At 40.3% G+C, this 24112-nt stretch overlaps 1 protein-coding gene across 12 annotated transcripts in view; it reads right to left on the reverse strand.

Moving 5' to 3' along the window:
* The window catches only part of ESRP1 (epithelial splicing regulatory protein 1), a 67763-nt gene continuing 44607 nt past the window's right edge, over positions 957-24112 (reverse strand). For 4 of the 12 annotated variants that reach the window (XM_021089090.1, XM_005662962.2, XM_021089089.1 and 1 more), the window contains 3 exons: positions 17511-17661; positions 13514-13623; positions 957-2509 (listed from right to left, as the gene is read on the reverse strand). In XM_021089090.1, coding sequence (XP_020944749.1) covers positions 13549-13623; positions 17511-17661 — 226 coding nt within the window. In that variant the 3' untranslated portion in view covers positions 957-2509; positions 13514-13548. The remainder of the gene's footprint in view (positions 2510-13513; positions 13624-17510; positions 17662-24112) is intronic. The other 8 variants (XM_021089095.1, XM_021089093.1, XM_003355020.3 and 5 more) reach the window with 5 other exon arrangements.

Consider the following 24112-nt stretch of genomic DNA (forward strand, 5'->3'; position numbering starts at 1 on the left):
GAAAGTTCCAGGGCCAGGGATCAAACCTGGTAGCAAGCTACTTCAGCGGCTATAGTGACAACACTGGATCCTTAACCTGCTGTGCCATGGGCACTCCCTGTGTGGCTTTTAAAAAATGTTTTGTGGAGTTGTGACTCAGTGGCTAATGAATCCGACTAGGAACCATGAGGTTGCAGGTTTGATCCCTGGCCTTGCTCAGTGGGTTAAGGATCCTGCATTGCTGTGAGCTGTGGTGTCAGTCACAGACATGGCTTGATCTGGCATTGCTGGGGTTGTGGTGTAGGCTGGCAGCTGTAGCTCTGATTAGACCCCTAGCCTGGGAACCTACATATGCCACGGTGCGGCCCTAAAAAAAAAGCAGAAAACAAAAAACAAAAAACAAAAACGTTTGTATGTCTTGAATAGATTTTCAAATTGTCAAGCAAATAGAACTCTAGTAACAAGATGCAAGGACTGGAATTCCCGTCGTGGCGCAGTGGTTAACAAATCTGACTAGGAACCATGAGGTTGCGGGTTCGGTCCCTGCCCTTGCTCAGTGGTTTGACGATCCGGCGTTGCTGTGAGCTGTGGTGTAGGTTGCAGACTCGGCCTGGATCCCGCGTTGCTGTGGCCCTGGTGCAGGCCGGCAGCTACAGCTCCGATTCGACCCCTAGCCTGGGAACCTCCATATGCTGCGGGAGTGGCCCAAAGAAATAGCAAAAAGACAAAAAAAAAAAAAAAAAAAAAAAAAAGATGCAAGGACTAAATATTAATATCTATTACTACCATAATTGTTAGGAATTTCAAAATCAGTCTCAATGATTTATGCACTAAGGATGGTTGTTTGATCTGTATGTGGACTGCATTAATCACTGATAGCTTTTACAAATACTTACAGTAACTCAGGGAAAAACCTTAGCACCTCAGCCTCCCACCATTACCCTTAACTCTTCTAGTAAGAAAACAGAAGGCAAACATTGACATTAAGCGGCAAGTTTTATTATCAAATGTAACAATTCTACAAAAACTCAGTAGTACTGTAGTATCACTGCCTATCATGAAGTCTTTCAGAACTTTGGGCAGTCGTCAGCATCTTAAGGCAGCAAGTATCAAGAACTATTTTTTTTTCATGATCTTAAGTGCCGGTTATCACCCATTTTCACACACAATTTTTTTTTTGTTTCTTCTTTTTTTTTTTTTTTCTACTGCAGTTAAAGGGCCATTGCCGGTCAGGAAAAAAGAGGGAATGTTTAGCTCTCCATCCAAGGTTGTTAATCAAAGTAATGCAAAGTAAATAAAAATAGCAGCCACATAAATCCACATGGCACTGCATCCAAGCTAAGGACAGTATGAGTAACTTAAACACGTGCACTCAGTTAATCAAATCCTGTTTTCTCCGGAGTTATACGAGGCAGCAGTACTATCTAGCTAGTATCTAATATTGCACTTTTGTAGCATAAACACAGCTAAACACATAGTGTTAAACACTGACAGCATCGGTACCTGCTGTCACATCAGTGTTTACCTCTCAGTCTAGCATGCTGACTATAACCCTATGCGTTTAAAAGTTTTAATTACTTGACAGTTAAGGCATTAGAGAAAGAGGTTGAAGCCTATCTTAATATATACAAGCATTCACTTCAGTTAGTATACTGCTTTCTAGAATACACTGTCCAAATATTCTCATTTTTGTGATGTTAAAAACTATGGGATTTCTCATCAAAGTCCAAGCCATTGATAATGGGCAAAGTACAATATAAAATAATACATACGAAGCCACAAAATTCAGATAACGGTTCAGACTAGAAACTATTACCTACACGTAGCTGCTTCATTTTTGGTTTCGCATTTTGGCCCCTAGTTCATTCTTATTTATACCTGATACCTGCTGAGCAAAAAAAAAAAAACCATTTCAGTTATGCATGTTTTGTGGTGAGTGTGCCATTTCTTCTAATTTATTCCGAGGAGTCTGAAATAGTTTTTGTTGGCTTTTAACTGTAAGACATCATGATGGTCAAGAGGCTGGGAAAATATTGCTTTTATTTCTTTGGGTAAGTTGGTAATATAACTATTCCAAGACCTTATTCTTGAGTTAGGAAGAAGGCATGATTGTGCAGAAGATAGGGAGATGGAGAGAAAAAGAATGGCGACACAAAAAAATGAAGCTTCCATGGCAGTCTCTGGTGGAGACAGTAGACGCTAGTGGAGTATTTTTTTCCCCGCCCTCGGACTTAAAACTTAGGAAACACCTATGATGCCACACTGGCTGGAAGTAATGGAGACATCTGATTTCAAATTCACATTGTAAATGCCTATTTGCAATTAGCAAGCAGACAAACATGCTGCTTACTCTAAGGATTTGGCTTCACTGGCTCAAATTTTTCACTCCACCAAAAGATAGGCCACAGGCCCACTGTCCAATCACGTTTGCTAAAAATACTGCAGCCTGAGTGTCAACAAACTTCCCCTGAAGTTGCTAGAAGTTGTCTTATGTCTGATGGCTTCAGGATCACCATACATCTTTCAAACACTGAAAAAAAATGAACAAAAGGAAAAATTAGAGTCTAAATTTTACAATTCGTAGTAGTCATAAAAAGATATTCTGGGGTTCTCCTGTTAGCATCCTGTTAAGAATTTGGTGTTGTCACTAGAGCGGCTTGGATTGCTACTGTGGCCTAGGTTCAATCCCTGGCCCAGGAACTTTCATATGTGTAGGCATGGCCAAAAAAAAAAAAAAAGAGAGAGATTCTGAATTCCAAAAAGTGTACAAAGAAACCTAGTCCAATTTTTATCTCACACAGATAACTGGGATTGACACAGCAAATTCTCAGGGAGTACAGTGCTGACAAGTGAAGTCAACATGATAATTGGCATTTCCACAACACCCTACCCTTTGTATTATCATGCATGGAATAATGTGTATGGAATAATGTGTATGTTTTTATCTCCCCACTTGACTCTTTTGTGAGAGACTAAATTATTATTATTTTTTTTTTTTCTGCTTTTTAGGGCCGTACCTGCAGCATATGGAGGTTCCTAGGCTAGGGGTCAAATTGGACCACAGCCACGGCAATGCAGGATCCAAGCTACATCTGCAACCTACACCACAGCTCATGGCAATGCCAGGTCCTTTACCCACTAAGCAAGGCCAGGGATCCAACCTGCGTCCTCATGGATGCTAGTCCAGTTTGTTAACCACTGAGCCATGACGAGAACTCCTGAAGAGACTAATTCTGGTTCTACAGGTTAGCACACCATTTTAATAGAGGTTAAATACCATTTTAAAAATAAACATTAAGATAAGAATTTTAAATTAAATTCTAGTATAAGAAATTGCAAGGATTTCCTGTTGTGGCTCAACAGAAACAAACCCAATTAGTATCCATGAGGATGCAGGTTTGATCCCTGGCCTCACTCAGTGGCTCAAGGATCTGGTGTTGCCCTGAGCTGTGGTGTAGGTCACAGACGTGGCTCAGATTCTGCATGGTTTTGGCTGTGGGGTAGGCCGGCTGCGATTCAACCCTTAGCCTGGGAACTTCCATATCCTGTGGGTGCGGCCCTAAAAAAAAAAAAAAAAAAAAAAAAAAAATCGAAAATTTCAAACAAGGATATTTGTATCAATAAGAAGCACAAAGGAATGACACTGTAGCAAATGTGAGCACTATGTAGTTGAGAAAAGCCACCTTTAAGTGGATTATTTCATCCTCACAACCACCCAATTAGATTACCATGTTGTCCCCGTTTTAGAGATGAGGAAACTGGGGTACAGAGTAATTACATCAATAACAGGCAGATCTTGAATTTGAATGCACATTGGTTCAACCACATTGTTTCACTTATACACCACACAAAATCTTTAAAATGAAAACTTTAACTAGGCACGTGCATGCTTTCACATGGAAATGAGAAACAGCAATGAAGATAGAAATAACAACAGCTCTTCAGAGTTCAGGCAGATTCATATGGCCAGTGTGTAATTATGGTCTAGATTCAATTTTCTTAAGTCAGATTCTAAAGTTGGTAGAGTAGAAGCAGGTACCTTAAGAACAGAGATACAGTTGCTTGTTAGAATTCATTTTAAAAGGTAGTTTACAAAGTGACCGTACTTTAGTACTTAGCTTAAAATACTATGTGTTGAAAGAGCTTCCGTGGATACTAAATAACAGTTTTTGTTTGTTTTTTTTTTTTGTCTTTTTGCTATTTCTTGGGCCGCCCCTGTGGCATGTGGAGGTATCCCAGGCTAGGGGTCAAATTGGAGCCATAGCCAGCAGCCTACGCCAGAGCCACAGCAACTCGGGATCCGAGCCGCATCTGCAACCTACACCACAGCTCACGGCAACACTGTGGGATCCTTAACCCACTGAGCAAGGGCAGGGACTGAACCCGCAACCTCATGGTTCCTAGTCGGATTCATTAACCTCTGCGCCACGACGGGAACTCCTAAATAACAGTTGTTAATGTTCCAACAACATTATTGCCCACTACCTACTTTGTCTGGCGTGTGGCAATAGAACCTGAATTTTCCTTGAATCACTGCCCCTCATCCAATCTCAATGCCATTATAAGGCAGTTTTACCATTGAGGCCTAGGAGTGACCTAGATATAACCAAGTAGAGGCCCCATGTCCTTGGCCACAGTTTCAGAGATGGACTTGAAGTGAGGTCAGTGACACTGAATTCCTGGCTTGTTCCTGGGCTTACACAGGAAGGGGGGTGAGCCAGGAGCTGCTGGGGGTGCACCATGGAGAGAGATTGGCTGAGAGTAAGCCTGGGTTCCAGCCAAGTCAGTCACCTCTGGACCTATCTGCTGTCATAGTCAATGAATACCACCTTCCTCATTTTCAGACTATATTATTAATATTCCAATAGGAAAATGTTGCAGATGCTCAAAATTATACCTGCGTATTTTGTGAAAATGTGGCAAAGTCAAGAAGAAATTAAAAAGTTCAATCTTCTCAGATCTGCCTTTTAATCCCAGTGGTATCCAATGGAATTTTAGTGTTTAGCATGAAATAGCAGGCTCCTAGCTGCCAGCAAAAAAAGGAGAAAAACCTCAGATGTATAAGAAGAAAACATTTCCTACTCCCCTTTAGCTGCAAAAAAGCAAACACTATTATGCAAAGGGTATCTGAAGGTACAACTGCAATCATCCACAAATCTGTTTTTCTTTTCTATTAAGATCTGTGTTAAAACATACAGTGCTATATTTTGCATTAAATCATCATTCAAAGTACTGTATACTAAGAAGTCTTTTAAGATACCTGGATTTCACCAACTGGTGTCCTGTGGAATGAACCTAAATCCCTTTTAAAAAGCCCACAATTCTGATTAGCTGTAATATTTCCTAACAATAATTTTGACATCTTTTTTCAGTAAAGTATAAGTCTTATGTAGGAGAGAGGAAGAGTTTTCTTCTTCCTTATATTAAAAATAAAACCCATAACTTAAATTCTTCAAAGATAGTTTGATACACTGTCATTATAATCAATAAAATTGGCATTTATCTTGTTCTTTTCCATTAAGGAAAAGAAAGAGGAAGAGAGAAGCTAATTTTGAAAGCTGCTTTTTTATCAAAAAGATATCTTGAACTTTTTGACCAGAAACTAAAACATTAGTCATGGTATTGATCCAAAAAAATTATTTTTTAACCTACAAAGTAATGCAAACTATACACTTAAGAGGCCAAGTATAAAAAATGCTCTTCACGTGAGAGCTACCTGGAGGGGTTTTTGTTTTGTTGTGCATGAAACTTAGCTGTTGTGACAAACCAGCCTTAATACATTACAAGAGCCTCCAAAAATATCTAGTTTACAGGCAAAAGTTTTCACACTCAAAAAAAAGCAGAGGAGTTCCCTTCATGGCTCAGCAGTTAATGAACCCGACTAGGATCCATGAGGATTTGGGTTTGATCGCCTGGCCTGGCTCAGTGGGCTAAGGATCCAGTGTTGCCGTGAGCTGTGGTGTAGGTCGCAGACATGGCTCGGATCCTGAGATGCTGTGCCAGCAGCTGTAGCTCCGATTTGACCCCTAGCCTGGGACCTTCCATATGCTGCAGGTACAACCCTAAAAAGCAAAAACAAAACCTAAAAAAACAATCAAAAAACAATAAGAAACAAAAAAAAGCAAAGGAAAATCTAAACACTTCATCTTGGACTTCCCAGCTTCCAGAACTGTGAGAAAGTAAATGCTTGTTGCTTATAAGGTACTCAAACCTGTGGAATTTTGTTATGACAGCCCTAATGGACCAAGCTATTTACCAAATGATCAGAACCAACTTGACCAGGGATGTCATGTGGATACAGCACCCTGGATATTATGCTCAGGAGATCTCATGAGATGGGCACTTCACCTCTAAGGGAATCTATTCTAACACTCACTCACCTTCCCAGTCTAATCACAAGAAAAACATCAAACAAATCCGAACTGTAGGACAGCCCACAAAAGACCTCAAAGCAGTAGACCTCAGAATTGTTGAGGTTGTGGAAAACAAGCAAAGACTGAGTAACTAACGCAGACCAAAAGAAACTAAGGAGACAGGCCCACTAAATGTGGAATCCTAGACTAGATCCTGGAATAGAAAAACAACATCAATGGCAATACTGGTAAAATCTGAGTAATGCCTGGAATGTAGATAAGAGTCAAAACATTGCCCTGTAATTATTCTTGCCATCACAGCAACAAGTTATTTGTGCACATATAGAATTTTAGTTTAACTTTATACTCATGTAATTTAACCCACTTGATTCTCACCCCCCCCAATGATACCAGTGTAGAATTGTTTCCCCATTTTTACAGAGCAGGAAAAATGTCACCTCTAAAAACTATCTCCAGGGAGTTCCCTGGTGGTCTAGTGCTTAGGACTCAATGCTTTCATAGCTGTGGCCTGGGAACTGAAACCCCACATTCAGCAGCCTCTGGCCAAAAATAAGAATTATCCCCATATACATGCCAAATATGGTTATAAATGTAGTTAAGAGACACTTGCTGAGAGATCTAAATTTACGAGCAGACCCTGCCATTTTGAGACCCTAGGAGAATGAGACTTGGGGCTCACAGTGAAAGGGCTTATAGTACAAGAACTTTGACCATCTGAGGTCTTCTTTCCAGGCAGCCAGCCCAATATCCTTCTCTGGAGGGTCTCTTGGTTATCTTTAACGACTTGTATGTAAGCTGTTCTTGGTCCATTACGACAAAAAAAAAAAAAAAAAAAAAAAAAAAAATCACATCAACAGGATTTCTTGGGCAGTCAACAAATATTAGCTGGGTTGAGGAGGCTACATGGGAAGACAGACGGCATGACATCTTTACCAGATCTAACCGTGGGTCTTGGCTCCCTTTATGTGATCCTCTAGCCAGCAGTGACATTGTTCTTTTAATCAATTTCTAGAGCACTAAATTAGTTTCCCATGGCTGCTATAACAAATTACGACCAATCGGTTGCTGAAAACAACAGACATTTATTCTCACAATTTAATTCTAGAGGCAGGAAGTCGGAAATGAGCCAAGACAGAAGTCAGTGTCAGCCAGGTTGAATACTCTCCAGAGGCTAGAGACAATAATCTATTCTTGGCCTTTTTCTAGCTTCTGGTGGCTGCAGGTGTTCCTTGGCTTGTGTCCACATCATTCCAAACCCTGTCTCTGTAGTCACATTGCCACCTTCTCTCTCTTATGTGTCTGCATCTTCTTCTTCTTCTTTTTTTTTTTTAATGGCCACATCTTTCGTATATTTAAGTTCTGGGGCCAGGGACTGAATATGAGCCAGAGCTGTGATGTACGCCACAGCTAAGGATCCTTTAAACCCACTGTTCTGGGCTGGGGATCAAACCCGTGCCTCTGCAGTTAACATTGAACCACTACTAGCCGGATTCTTAACCCACCACACCACAGTGTGAACTCCTGCCTTTTTCTTATAATTACACTTAGGGCCCACTCAGGTAATCCAAAATAAACCCTTCCTCTCAAAATCCTTGTTTTACATTTTTTGCCAGGCAAGGTAAAAGTCACAGGTTCCAGGAATTCCTTGGTGGCTCACAGTGTTGTCACTGCTGTGGCTTAGGTTACCACTGGGGTGCAGGTACAATCCCTGGCCTGAGAATTTCTGCATGCCGTTGGCACAGCCAAAAAAAAAGGGGGGGGGTGTCATAGGTTCTAGGGATTAGGATGTATTCATACATTTTTGGGTCACCATTCAGCCCACTGCAAGCAGTTATTCTGCCATGCTTTTATTTAGTCAATGGAAAAGAGCATCAAGACTAAAGCGAGAAGTTATGGGTCTATGGGTCAACTTGGTCATTAACTGGAAGACTCTGTCAAAGTTGTCCAACTTCTCTGGATTTCATTTCTTCATTGTCAAATGGAGCCAGGGTACTTGGCCTGATGCCTCATGGGGTTGTGGTAAAACACAAATGAGACTGCAGATATAACAGTGCTTTCACAGTGTAAGCCACCCTATCAGTTTTAAAGATTCCTGGTGATGATGAATTTGATATTTATATGGTTGAGGACAAAAAAATATAAACTTATAGTTACAATATAAGGTTAACAGGAAAGAAACAAGGTCCAAAATTCCTTGAGGGCCTACAAGAAAGAAGCTGGAAGAAAATATGCGCTGTGGTTATTTCTGGATGATGCGATTACTGTGATTCCTTTGTACCTGTTTGTATGTTCCAAATTCTTTACAATTAGCATACAATAATTTTTTACCACACCTGTGGCATATGAAGTTCCAGGGCTAAGAGTCAAATTGGAGCTGCAGCTGCCAGCCTACAGCACAACCATAGCAACAGAGGATCCACGCTATATCTGTGACCTATAGATCCTTAACCCACTGACTGAGTCCAGGGATTAAACCTGCATCCTCACAGAGACTATGTTGGATTTTTAACCCACTGAACCACAATAGGAACTCCAATACTTAAATGAGATTACTTATGCCAAGTATTTCACATAGTACTCTATGTGAACTTTTAAAATTCTTCATATAAAGGCAAGTTAACCTGATGTTATAAGAAAATGGAGGAGTTCCTGCTGTGGTGCAACAGGATCACTGATTTCTCTGCAGCGCCAGGATACAGGTTCAATCCCTGGCCTGACACAGTGGGTTAAAGGATCCAGCACTGCTGCAGCTGTGGCTCAGATCTGATCCATGGCCCAGGAATTCCATGTGCTGTGGGAGAGGAAAGAAAGAAAGAAAGAGAGAGAGGGAGCAGAAGGAAGAAAGGAAAAAATGCAAACATGTGGATTTTAACAAAACAGCTAACTTGTTATTCTATCATAACCCCAAATATATAAACATAAGATAGAATTAGAGGTGCTGAATAATAATTATAGTCAATTAAGGACATTTCTTTTTTTTTTTTTTTTGCTTTTGTCTTTTTAGGGCCGCACCTGTGGCATAAGGAGGTTCCCAGGCTAGGGGTCTTATCAGAGCTACAGCTGCCAGCCTACACCACAGCATCATGGGATCCGAGCCACATCTGCGACCGACACCACAGATCACGGCAACGCCAGATCCCCAACCCACTGAGCAGAACTGGGGATCCAACTCACAACCTCATGGATTCGTTTCCTCTGAGCCACGACGGGAACTCCTCAATTAAGGCCATTTCTAATGTAGTATCAAAAGGTTCCACTTCTAGTCATGCTTTTTTTTTTTTTTTTTGCTTTTTAGGGCCATACTCACAGCATATGGAGGTTCCCAGGCTAGGGGTTGAATTGGAGCTACAGCTGCCAGCCTACACCATAGCCACACCAGATCCAAGCCAAGTCTGCGACCTAAACCACAGCTCATGGCAATGCTGGATCCTTAACCCACTCAGCAAGGCCAGGGATCGAACCCACAACCTCATGGTTCCTAGTCGGATTCATTTCCGCTGCACCATGACAGGAACTCCCTCTAGTCTTGTCTTATTCAATATATTCATTTTATAATACAGACAATATGCTTGTCAAGTTCATATACAGCATTAAGGGTTGAATAAGGAACACTTGCAAAGACAGACCATGAACCAAAAAGAATACCAACAGTTAGAATAATGTGCTCCTACCACAGTGAGCTAGACTAGAAAATACCCCCATTCACACATCACCATGTATCTGAGGATGATGCTTTCACAGTACCAAGAGATCTTGATGCCTCACTGAAAATTACCACAAATCATCACTCCCAATCCAGAACTAGGGTTTCTACAGCCTCAGAATGAGAGGGTAAGACTATCTCTTTCCAAAGACAACACTTCACTGGCAACCTCTTTTCCAGTTTAGAATCCATCTGAATGAAGCCCACATGGTCTTTGGCCATGAAAATGGTTATAAAATTTGAAAATGACAAGCCAGCAAACAAATTTCAGCAAACTTAATAACAAAAAAATGAAGAAATAAGCCATACCAATTCCTGACCAGGTCCTTATAATTTTAACACTTGAGACCCACAAAGAATGCCATATTCTTTAAGAGAAGGTTATAGATTAATAGAAAAAAAAAAACCAAAAAAAAAAAAAAAAAAAAACACTATTCAAAAAATATCAGGATCCAGCAGAAATGAACAAGACTAGTATCCATGAGGACAAGGGTTTGATCCCTGGCCTTGATCAGGGGGTTAAGGATCTGGCGTTGCCATGAGCTGAGACGTAGGTCGAAGACACAGCTTGGATCTGGCATTGCTATGGTTGTGGCATAAGCCAGCAACTGTAGCTCTGATTTGACTCCTAGCCTGGGAACTTCCAATGCCATAGGTATGGCCCTAAAAAAACAAAAGCAAAAGACAAAAAACAAAAGTAGATCCAGATATACCCTAAAAACGGTATGCTAAGTGAAATAAGCTAGTCATGAGGGGATAAATATTGTTATTCCAGAGATCCCATTGCGGCTCAGATGCGTCCATGAGGAAGCAGATTCTATCCCTGGCCTTGTTCAATGTGTTAAGGATCCATTGCTGCCTCGAACGGTGTAGGTCATAGATTCAGCTTGGATCCGGTGTTGCTGTGGCTGTAGCACAGGGCTGCATCTGCAGCTCTGATTCGACCCCTAGCCTAGGAACTTCCATATGCTGTAGGTGTGGCTGTAAAAAGGAAAAAAAATTGTGTCATTCCATTTATGAAGTACCTAGAATAGTCAAATAGAAACAGAAAAGAGAATGATGGTTGCCGGGGTTGGGGGAAAAGACAGATGGAGATTGTTTAATGTATATTAAGTTTCGGTCTGAGAAGATGACAAAGTTGTGGAGCTAGATGGAAGTGATGGTCGCATAACACTGTGAATGTACCTAATGCTACTGAACTGTAAACTTAAAAATGGTATTATATTATGTATTATTTTACCACAATTAAAAAAAAAACTAGGAAAAAGATTGTAACCAACTCAGTAGAATTATCATATGACTCAGTGATTCCACTCCTAGATATATACCCAAAGAATTTAAAATGCTCAAATATTTGTACATTTGTACATAATTGTTCATATCAGCACTACTTATGGATAAATGCCCATCGATGGATAAATGAAAAAAGAGAACATGGTATAGCCACACAATGGAATACTATTCAGTCATAAGAGGGAATGAAGAACTAATAGTGATACTGCAACATGGATACACCTCAGAAACATGTGAAGTGGAGTTCCCCTCATGGCTCAGCAGAAATGAATCTGACTAGCACCCATGAGGATGCAGGTTCGATTCCTTCCCTCGCTTAGTGGGTTAAGGGTCTGGCCTTGCTGTGAGCTGTGGTGTAGGTTGCAGACATGGCTTGGATCCTGAGTTGCTAAGGCTAAGCTGTAGGCCAGCTGCTGTAGCTCCAATTTGACCCGTAGCCTGGGAATCTCCATATGCCTCAGGTATGGCCCTAAAAAAAACAAAGAAAAGAAAAGAAAAGAAAAAGAAACATGTGAAGTGAAGCAGATTGGTTGCCCGGGTCTATGGAAAGTGAACAGAGGGAGCTACTACTGCTTAATGGGCATGAGGTTTTATGTATATTTTAAACAAATACAGCTTTTTTGTTTTTTATTTTTGGCTGCACCCATGGCATGTGGAAATTCATGGGGCAGGGATCCAACCCGTGCCATTGATGCCTTCTAAGCCACAGCTGCAGCGATGCTGGATCCCTATGGAACTTCCCCAACTAGGGGTTGAATCGGAGCTACAGCTGCTGGTCTATGCCACTGCCCTGGCAATGAGGGGATCTGAGTCTCATCTGCGACCTACATCACAGCGCAGGGCAATGCCATATCCCTGACCAGGTGAGCAAGGCCAAGGATCAAACCCGCATCCTCATGGATACTAGTTGGGTTCATTTCCATTGCACCACAATGGGAACTCTTTTCTGTTTTTTTTTAAATTTTAGGGCTCCATCCGTGGCATATGGAGGTTCCCAAGATAGGGGTCCAATCAGAGCTGCAGCTGCCTGCCACAGCCATAGCCACACCAGATCTGAGTCATGTCTGTGACCTACACCAAAGTTCACAGCAACACCGGATCGCTGACCCACTGAGCAAGGCCAGGGATGGAACCCGTGTCCTCACGGATATTTGTCAGGTTTGTTACCACTGAGCCACAATGTGAACTCCCCAAGTATAGTTTCTTTATATCTCAGTAATACCTCAATAATGTGGTTTTAAAAATACACGTAATCAGGAGTTCCCGTCGTCGTGGCGCAGTGGTTAACGAATCCGACTAGGAACCATGAGGTTGCGGGTTCGGTCCCTGCCCTTGCTCAGTGGGTTAACGATACGGCGTTGCCGTGAGCTGTGGTGTAGGTTGCAGACACGGCTCGGATCCTGCATTGCTGTGGCTCTGGCGTAGGCCAGTAGCTACAGCTCCGATTCGACCCCTAGCCTGGGAATCTCCATATGCCTCGGGAGCGGCCCAAAGAAATAGCAACAACAACAACAACAACAAAAAAGACAAAAAAAATAAATAAAATAAAAAAAATAAAAATACACGTAATCAGATCTGTGTTTCTTAGTTTAAAAAGACTGTTCTTTTTCAACAAGCATTCTGGCAGTAAAGTAGAATTTCACACAAGGAGTCCAATAACGAGGCAAAAAAACAAGTGAGAAATACCCATGACTCGGATGGTGAGAAGTTAAGAATGACTACTTCGTGTTAACACGTGGCGGTGTGTGATACATTTTCTGAAACTAGATAGAGATGGTGGTTGCATAATATTGCAAATGCACTAAATATCATTTAATTATATACTTTAAAATGATTAATTTTGTTACATGCTTTTTACCTGGATTTAAAAAAAAAAAAAAAGCATACCCCATCTGTATTCCTCGAGATATTGTAAATAAATATCTAAATGGAAAAGTTTTCCTTTATCCCACATACAACTGTTATCCACAAATGTTGCCCAGACACTCTCTACTTAGATGACATCCTTAACTCCAGTCTCCATTTCTCCCAGGATTTCTGACGTACTTACATTACGTCAAGGTAAGAGGACACCTCTCATGTGACTTCTAAAAACCACTTTGAGAGGCTTGACCTCTATTTGTTTGGCCCTCTATAGTTTAGCTTTCACATCATAGAGCCTTACCTTCTTTTCTGAGGATGGTCTAAATGCTGGGGCCCTTAAATACAAACCCATTCTTTGGATAGAGTCCTGGCCTGGTCATTTGTGTGTACAAGTCCATCCTCGGTTGCATACTAAAATGTAAGTTAAAACAAACAGGATCAAAAGACGGACAAACTGTCACTGTGGATGGTTAGTATTTCAACTAAGTAGATATACTGACTGAATTATAGGACATTTAGCCTATAGGAAACAATTAACGCTGACACAAGCTGTGTAAGGAACTGCTAATCCCAAGTCTTCATTGCTTACTTAACATGTCTAAATACCATAAAAATCCCCTCTAGGAGGGAAGTCAGATTGAACACATGGGTAGAAAAAGAACACTGTACCACAAGAGCACCAAAACACTTCAGATTCTACTCATAGGACAGTTTCCATGACACCACAGGTGCGACTAGATATCAAATGTTTGAGCACTATTTTCAGGGTATTGTACAGTAAGCCCAATACCTTCAAACAACTCTGTAAATTTTAAATAGCATTAGATATTATTTGCAGTATCAATCTAATCCTCTCACCAGTGCAGCAAGTAAAAAGCAGTGAGAAGCCCAAAGAGATAAGGACTAAAGTCAGTACGTTAAGGAAAAAAAAAATAGCACTATTGAAAATGCAAAGCCATTGACAATAAAGGTTCACGCAAAGACCAAACGAAAAAGTTAAAGGAGTTATATAAAGATACCTAAACGTCCATTTCGGAATAAGAAGCCCATCAACTAAAATATAAATACAGATTAATCTTCATGACCAGAATGATAACCTCATCACTAAATACATTTATAGTAGTTTGCTTTCATAATTCAATCCTCATTCTATTAATTTCATTTATCAAAACAGGGCTAACTCAGGTACTTTAACTTTATAAGAATTCAAATTTGATAACAGAACCCATCTCCTGCATTTTGCTTTAGCATCAGAATCCTTCCTCTTGCCCCTTACAGCTTTACAGATCCCCGCCCCCTAGCCCTAAATGAAGTATAGAAAAATTAAGTTGGAGTACTTTTATAGAAGGAATTTTGCTGAGGATGGGTACACATGCATCCAAGAATTCCTGCTGTGGTGCAGTGGGTTAAGAATCTGACTGCAGAGGCTTGAGTCACTGCGGAGGCACAGGTTTGATCCCTGGCTCAGAGTGGTGGGTTATAGGATCTGGCGTTACCACGGCTGTGGTGTAGGTTGAGACTGAAGCTTGTATTTAATCTTTGGCCTGGGAACTTCCATATGCTGTGGATGCAGCCATAAGTAAAAAAATAAATTAATTAATTAAATTTTAAAAATAACATTTTTAAAAATTAACCTGCACCACAGCAGTGACTGGGGCTATAGAAGTGACAACACTGGATCCTTAACCCACTGAGCCACCAGAGAACCCCCAAATAACATACTTATAAAGATGACATACACCACTATTACAACTATATATATACATATACATATGTGTGTGTGTGTGTATTTTAAAGGACTGTGGTCTTAGAAACCATTAAGATATTTCATTCAGTTAACCAATTACTACTAATTATATAAATTGTACAATTATGTGAAATACATTATAAATAACCAAAAACCAAATGAAAATCTACAATTAAATCTGCAAAAGCAATAAATACCCCATAGGTAAAAGTACACACAGATTACACTTGAGAACAATTTTTTTTAAAAGACATTCATTGATTTTTATCTTGTAACAAAGCCATATCTAAAAGAATCCAGACTCTCATTGCTGGTGGCTATTACCAAAATAACAGAACAGGCAAAAATAAATAAGGCAAGAAATCCCAAAGACAGCAGAAAATATGAGCTTTCATATAGAGTGATATGAAATTAGGTTAGATACAGAAGTTTTTGAATGTATGCATTGTAACTACCCTAAAGTTCAAATAACTGGAGGAAAACTAGTTCAAAATACCAAATTATTTTATTTTTTAATTAATTTTCTTTTTAGGGACACACCTGTGGCATATGGAGTTCCCAGGCTAGGGGTCAAATCAGCTGCAGCTGCTAGCCTGCACCACAGCCACAGCAATGCCAGATCCTTAACCTATTGAGCGAGGCCAGGGATTGAACCCGCATCTTCATGGATACTAGTTGGGTTCTTAACCTCCTGAGCCACAACAGGTATCCCTGATATACTGAACGAGGTAAGTGAGATTCCTTTGTAATCCTAACTCATTGACCCAGTTCATAAATTGGCCTTCAGAAATGAAGGCCACTGCCTAGAGATGAAATAATTTTGCACAATCTTTGTGCTTCTGATTATACCAGGTCTGCTCCCACCTTGAATGATGCTCTAGAAACTACCAGAAGATAAAATAACTCCAGGCTTTAGCTATTCTTCTCAATTTTGAAGCACATTGACCTTTTAGTCCTAAATCTAGAAATAAGCACAATCACGTATTTTGATATAATGCATACCCACAAAAGCCAGCCACAGCACTCTTCATAATAGGAGCAATTTTACTTACTCTCATAACCAACTGATATATATGACCACTTAATTTTAGTCAGTGTGAATGTAATAAAAATTAGTCAAAACAAATTAATTCAACTGACCACTAAAACCTAAAACTTTGCTTATATTTTCTAGGACTGGAAAAGCATGGGAGAAAATACAAAACAAATATATTTTCCATGAGATTAAGTAACCTCATCAATAGGCTTCAGGAAAATCATCTACGTTTTCATAATCTAGTAAATCAAACATGAAGTTTGGAGTTTAAAAAAAGTTGGTTTTTGTTTTTTACCAACTTAAAGCCTTCTAACAGGCAGGATAATTGTTTAGGGAAGAAGGAAAGTATCTACTGATCTCTGAGAAATATCTTACTAATGCAAAGAATGTGCTAAGCCAGGCAGTAACAAAAGATAACTTAATGGTCCATCTTCACTCAGTCTTTCAACTCTCAGACACAGATTTTCTTCAATGTCAAAATAATATCCTCCGTATGTTGTTAAAACCCCATGATGGTTAAGTTGGTAGGTTTGGGCCATCCCCACTGACATTATTTTAGCTAAGCCCCACAAGCCTCCATGATTCATGGATACCAAGCTTGTAAACCTGAGAGTGAAACAGCCCTTGTAGGCACAAGTCATAATGCTGTACTGAAATGCTCAGCGGCTATTTTATAATTTGATGATCATCCCTATGAATGTTTCTCAACTCTAAAGACTCAAGTGAAGCTCGGCTCCAAGAGGAAAGACCATTTTCACTCTTAGGACAATCAAATGGCTGTAAGACACTATTGACTGTTAGACACTGCAGGAAAGGAGTTCAGGTTCTAGGTAATTACGTAATTTGAGGAAGGAAAGGTGTCTGCTCAGGGGAGGTGGCAATGAGAAGATTTTGCTCACTGTTAAGAGTTCTCACCAAGAAATATCTCATTCCTTAGCTTAAATCAGAAAACAACCGATGGACACAGGCAGTGGGAGAAAACCTGACAAGAGTAAATATCCGTTTCACCAGCATTAGCAGATCATAAAAAAACCCTCCCTGAATATGCTCATTTTAAGGGATTACCATCTAAAGATTGAATCTTCCTTGTTTTTTCCAGATTATACAGAGAGGCTTCAGACTACTTTTAAAGCTTTGTACTTTTTTTGTTCATCAAGAATTTGACTTCAAGGAAAATTCCTTCTTAGCCAGTCCTATTTTAGGTGGAAAGACCCACACAGCTGTGTGCCCTCAAGAGCTTTCCCAAAGCAGTCCAATTAAAAAACAAAACAAAACAAAACTGCATCAACAGATTACATTGAAGTCATTAAAACAGCATAGGAAAACCCGAATATTGTCAAAGGGAAGAGTTTGAAGTTAGCACTCAGACAACTAGTCCCCCTGACTTTGACTCCGGTTTATTTATTACTGCTTGTCCATGAGTCTTAGAATTTGCTTCCTTCCTGGCTGCATCCTTTAAGCAAGTCAACTTAAGTAATAAGGGCACTGAGCATTTTTCTTCTTCAAGGTACTGACCTGGTAACCTTGGAAGAAGTTAAGAATTTCCTTAACTCCAGTATTGTAGGCCAGGCCCTGCATTCTGACCACCGTGCCAGGCTGTGGAGGGACACCGCTAAGATTAGCAGCTGTAGGGAAGTAGCCAAGACTATTGGGCGAACCTGGGGGGCTAAAGGGAGAGAAAGCACAGTGAACCAATAGAAACAGACAATGTCTAATATTTACTCTAAAAACATTAGTTACTTAAGGAAACAGACTTTCTCAAGGTGATCTTTGCTAAAATTCTTTTGAGTTATCTTTCGCGAGATAGGTTAAGTACACCATAGCTATTCTGCCCCATATTTCCACAAAAGCCAAAAGTTGAAAGATAGAAGGGTTAATGCAGAATTAAATGCAGGGTTTCCCCAAAGATCCAGTTCTATCTGAGGTTCTTAAATGGAGGAAGGAAAGAGTAAAGCTTTGGCAGCCACTCAACCACAAAGCACCACTTCCAGAGCCCAGCTCATTGATGATTAACTGGCTAGGTATTAGGAATACTAAGGCAAGAAAAGGCATGAACACAAAGGAATAATAGAAACCATAGCTACAGAGACCATAAAGTATACAAAATGATTGCTCCAAAGAATACTGTTCTACCCCTATAAGCAAATGAACAACACAATATAAGTACAGCACAACAAGCCACCAAAGTACTATAGCACCCATGAGTTACTTCTAAAAAAAAAAAAAAAAAAAAAAAAATGTGTAGGGTGGGGTGGGGCAAAGCAGGTAAATTGCAAGGGATGCATAACAAATGAAATCAACCACCATTAAACAGGAGGGGAAATGGTTGCATGGGTCCCTCCTTGAACACCTGCAGCAATTACCTCCAAGGAACACAAGCCACGTGAATACCTAATTATGCTTGATGTGGTAACTCAAGTGATTACCATATTATGAAATTAAGTTCACCCCACCCAATCTGTTTTCCACCCCAATTAGTTGATAGATAACCATACTTGAAAATATACACGCACAGGGAAATTTTTAAAGAGAAGTTATTACCTTAAAGAGCAATAACGACCCACAGCTTTAGATTATTAACCCGTATAAATCACTCTAAGTAGGTAATTATCCCACTTTAAAGACAAGTCAACACATAATGGAAGGGACTAAATAAAAATCTTCGAGAGTATCTATCCCACATAATCCCCACTGATGGGTTAACAGGAATGACATCAGATGATGAATCCAGTCCCAGCCTCCATTTTATTAGCACGGTAACCTTGAGTCTCTCACTGAATTTCTCTGAATTCTAATTTCATCATTTGCTAAATGGGCCGCCAAAACCTTCTAGTTTCACAGAATTGTTCTTCAGCTTCAATGATTTAACGTATCAAATTAATTAATCCATAAACAATAAAATGCAATCATTTATTTTATTATTGTTCTCTTGCTATTTCCATAACCATTCTTCTATTTCAACATTTCAAAAACATGGGAGCCTGAAAATATGACTTGATATTAAGCTGCCCATAACTTATTAAGCCTCTAAAACAGTGAGTTTCAACTTGTCTGCATATTAGAGGCACTTGGAGAGATTTCTACAGCTCTCTATGGAGAATCTAAAACTGGGAGAATCAAGAGAGAGGGAATGTTTAACTTTAGGCCTGAGAAGGACTTTTGCCATCATTCAGCCACACCTCATTTTTACAGAGGTGGAAACAGAAACTAAGAGTTAAATAATTTCTCAAGGAGTTCCCATCGTGGCTCAGTGGTTAACAAACCCGACTAGTATCCATGAGGATGAGGGTTCGATCCCTGGCCTCACTCAATGGGTTAAGGATCCGGCATTGCCGTGTGCTGTGGTGTAGGCTGAAGATGCGGCTTGCATCCAGCGTTGCTGTGGCTCTGGAGTAGGCTGGCAGCTACAGCTCCGATTCGACCCCTAGCCTGGGAACCTCCATATGCTGCCAGTGTGGCCCTTAAAGACAAAAAATAATAATAATTTCTCAAAAGTCACACAACCAGGCAGCTCTTCCCAAAACCAGAACTACCTAGATCTCCCAACTTCTAGTTCAATGTTTCCTCCCCCATTCAAGCACTATATTTGCTCATGTCTAATGCCTGATACTAATGCTAATTTTCAAAGACCATCAAGACTTTTGTGCACTGAGGCCGAGTTACTCAGACTTCCCATGCTGGCTATGAAAGTCAGATCATTTCCATAATACACAACTTACTTCTATGACTCCTGGAATATTCTAATCCTTTGGATTAAGATCTCATAAATTAAATCTAGCCACAGCTGCCGGCCTATGCGAACCACATCTGCGACCTACACCACAGCTCACAGCAATGCTGGATTCTTAACCCACTGACCAAGGCAGGAACTCCTTATTTTTCATTCTAGGAATACCGGCTATATATATTTTATAATCTGTCTGCCTTCCATGGCATGAGACTAAATTTTCTCTCAACCTAAATTCCAAGGTATTTTAACTTATTGAAATAAAGATCATAGAGCTTACTGAACTACTACTAGAATAAGCCAGTTCAGCGAGGTTGCAAGATACAAAATCAATGCACAAAACAAATCAAATTCATTTCTACACACCACCATGAACAATCCAAAAATGAAATTAGGAAAACAATTCCAGTCATAATTGCATCAAAAAGAACAAAATATTGGGAGTTCCAGTTATGGCACAGTGGAAACAAATCCAACTAGTATCCATGAGGATGTGGGTTCAATCCCTGGCCTTGCTCAGAGGGTTAAGGATCTGGTGTTGCTGCGAGCTATGTAGGTCACAGACGTGGCCCAGACTGAGTTGCTGCAACTGAGGCTACAGCTCTGATTTGACCCCTAGCCTGGGAACCTCCATATGCTGCAGGCTTGGCCCTAAAAAGACAAAAACAAAACAAAAAACCAACAACAAACCCCCAAACTCCAAAACACACATACACATATATGTGGCTAATAAACACATATAAGAGTTGCTCAAAATCAGTGGTCATTCAGTAAATGCAAATCAAAACCATAATGACATAGCAAATCTGCACCCACGAAAAGTTTAAGAAGTTGAAAAGCATGTAAAGAAATGGAAACTCTAAAACATTGTTGATGGGAATGTCAAATGGCAAAGCCTTTTGGAAAAGCTTGGCTGTTTCTCAAAAGTTAAAACAAAGTTACCCTATGATCCAGAAATTCTTTTTTTGTCTTTTTGCCTTTTCTAGGGCCACTCCTGCAGCATATGGAGGTTCCCAGCCTGGGGGTTTAATCCAAGCTGTAGCCTCCAGCCTACACTAGAGCAACAACAATGCGGGATCTAAGCCACGCCTGCGACCTACACCACAGCACATGGCAATGCCGGATCCTTAACCCACTGAAGGAGGCCAGGAATCAAACCTGCAACCTCATGGTTCCTCGTAGGATTCGTTTCCACTGCACCACAACGGGAACTCCGGGAAATAATTTTAAACCTAAAAATAGCTTCACAATATATATGGATTTTGCTGCCATGACAGAATAAAGATAATGAAAAATTGTGTGCATTTTCTTTATGATGGTGGTTGGAGGAAAGATAAGGAATAGTCAAACCACACACGGGTTTGATCCCTGGCCTCATTCCATGGCTGTTAAGGATCTGGAATTGTAGCAATCTGCAGCATGGGTTGCAGATGCAGCTTGGATCTGGTGTTGTGGAAGCTGTGGCTCAGGCAGGTAGCTGCAGCTCCAATTCAGTCCCTCGCTTGCGAACTTCCATATGCTGCAGGTGTGGCCATAGAAAAACAACAACGACAAAATATTTTAGGAGTTCCCATTGTGGTGCAGCAGAAACACATCCGACTAGGAACCATGTGGTTTCAGGATCGATTCCTGGCCTCACTCAGTGAGTTAATGATTCATCATTGCCACGAGCTGTGGTGTAGGTCACAGACTCGGCCAGGATCTGGTGTTGCTATGGCTGTGGTGTAGGCTGGCAGCTGTAGCTTGGATTTGACCCCTAGCCTGGGAACCTCCATATATATATATATATATATATATATATATATATATATATATATTTTTTTTTTTTTTTTTTTTGGTCTTTTTGCTATATCTTGCGCCGCTCCCTCAGCACATGGAGGTTCCCAGGCTAGGGGTCTAATCGGAGTTGTAGCCACCAGCTTACACCAGAGCCACAGCAATGCATGATCCGAGCTGTGTCTGCAACCTACACCACAACTCACGGCAACGCCGGATCGTTAACCCACTGAGCAAGGCCAGGGAGCGAACCCGCAACCTCATGGTTCCTAGTTGGATTCGTTAACCACTGGGCCACAACGGGAACTCCCCTCCATATATTCTGAAAGACTTTCCACTGTGGTGCAGTGGGATAATGATCCAGTTTGTCTCTGTGCAGTGCAGTGGGTTCAGGATCCGACAATGCTGCAGCAGTGATGTAGGTCGCAGCTCTTGCTTGGACTTGATCCCTGGCCTGGGGAACTTCCATATGCCGGGGCAGCCAAAAAAGAAAAAAAAACTTGGTAACTAAATTTAAATTTACACCAAATTACATCAAAGATTACCAAAAAAATATAACCCCTTACTGTAGTTATCGTATGTTCCAAACACATAGTAAAATTAAAACTACTTACTCTAGTTACTCAAAATAAGAATTGCCCTCACCAAAAAAATAAAAAAGCAAATAAAATCATCCTGGAATTACCTGGTGGCCCAGTGTATCTGGCTCTGACACTGCCATGTGTTCGATCCCTGCCCTGTGGAAGGACCATTGCCATCGTCGAAGCCAACAAAACAAAACACCAACAAAAAAAAGAATTGCCCCCACGATGCTTCATTTTCAATTTGAAAACTGAATTCTATACTAGAAATTTCCTTTTTGGCCAGGCCCATGGCATTCGGAAGTTCCCAAGCCAGGGATCAAACCCAAGCCACAAAGGTGACACCACCAAATCCTTAACCGCTAGGTTACCAGGGAACTTCTATTTTTAAAGTAATCTTTTTGCCTGATTTAAAGTACAAAATGATAGTCAATCCTCTTGCTTGTTTAGAAGAAAATGACAGTTTAAAAAATAGTATTTTTTTGGAGTTCCCGTCGTGGCACAGTGGTTAACGAATCCGACTAGGAACCATGAGGTTGCAGGTTCGGTCCCTGCCCTTGCTCAGTGGGTTGACGATCTGGCGTTGCCATGAGCTGTGGTGTAGGTTGCAGACACGGCTAGGATCCCGCATTGCTGTGGCTTTGGTGTGGGCCGGTGGCTGCAGCTCTGATTGGACCCCTAGCCTGGGAACCTCCATATGCCGCGGGAGTGGCCCAAGAAATGGCAAAAAGACAAAAAAAATAAATAAAAAAAATAAAAAATAGTATTTTTGATGAAAAATCTAGATGAAAAGCAAGCAAAACGCACTGTGATCCATAGACATTTGTGTTCCTTGGCAAAGTAACAGATGACAATTTCCAGAGGTAACATAAACAAGTTATTACTTTGGAAGCTGATATTTTAAATGCACTTTTGTCTTGTTGTGAACAGGAATGGAGTACAGCATTGGAAGGTACAAATACAGAGCAGCCGTGTAACTCCATCACAACATTCCCCAAAAATCAGAACCTCTCTAGAAGCAATTTCATTCTAGCTTCATGGTTATTATGGATTATTTTGAACTTAAATGGAAAATATTTGCTAATAAAGCCATTTTGCTTTTGGTTAAAAAAAAAAAAGAAAAGGCAGCTTAAAAGACCACATATCATTAAAAAAAAATCAAAAGTCATTAATCTTTATTATTACATAAAATTTATAGACAAATGTCATTTTTTTCCTTTAAGGCTTCTTCACTTAAGATCTTAAAAAATAGGAGTTCCCATCATGGCTCAGTGGATAACAAATCCAACTAGGAACCATGAGGTTGCAGGTTCGATCCCTGGCCTTGCTTAGTGGGTTAAGGATCCAGCGCTGCCGTGAACTGTGGTGTAGGTCGCAGACAAGGCTGGGCGACTACAGCTCCAATCCGACCCCTAGTCTGGGAACCTCCATATGCCACAGAAGCGGACCAAGAAATGGCAAAAAGACAAAAAGACAAAAAAAAGATCTTAAAAAATATACCAAGGAAACACTTACTTAGCACAGTGGAGGCAAACTAGGTTTGTTCTGTTTATCAAGATTGGTATATGTATTTTAGTTAAGTTCTTCTGCTTTAATTCAAGTTAGTGATGCTGAAGACGAAGGTGCTTAATTTAAAGATACGATGGGCATATAAATAGCAACATGATCTCAAGGTTTTTATGCCTTTTTTGTAGGGTTTTTGTGCTTTAAACTTTTCTGGAGGTGTGGATACGGCAGGGTAAACACAGGGAATAGTTGACACAAGATTAGCAAAATATTGGTACTGTTTAAATTGGGTAATAGATATTATCTCAAATGATGTTTGCTTCAAAATTTCTATAATACAAAATGTTTTAAAGTAATACTTGAAAATACCAAATATAACATCATTTTATAAAAAAAATCCTTAGGAAAGAAAACTTGTTATACATTGAAATCAATCAGATATTTTGAGTAATTAAAATTACTGCACTTGATAATTTTCTACAACGCTAAAAAAGAATTTTAAGCATATTTTTAGTTTAATTCCCTGA

Source organism: Sus scrofa, chromosome 4 (genome assembly GCF_000003025.6).
Source record: "Sus scrofa isolate TJ Tabasco breed Duroc chromosome 4, Sscrofa11.1, whole genome shotgun sequence".
Taxonomy (NCBI): domain Eukaryota; kingdom Metazoa; phylum Chordata; class Mammalia; order Artiodactyla; family Suidae; genus Sus; species Sus scrofa.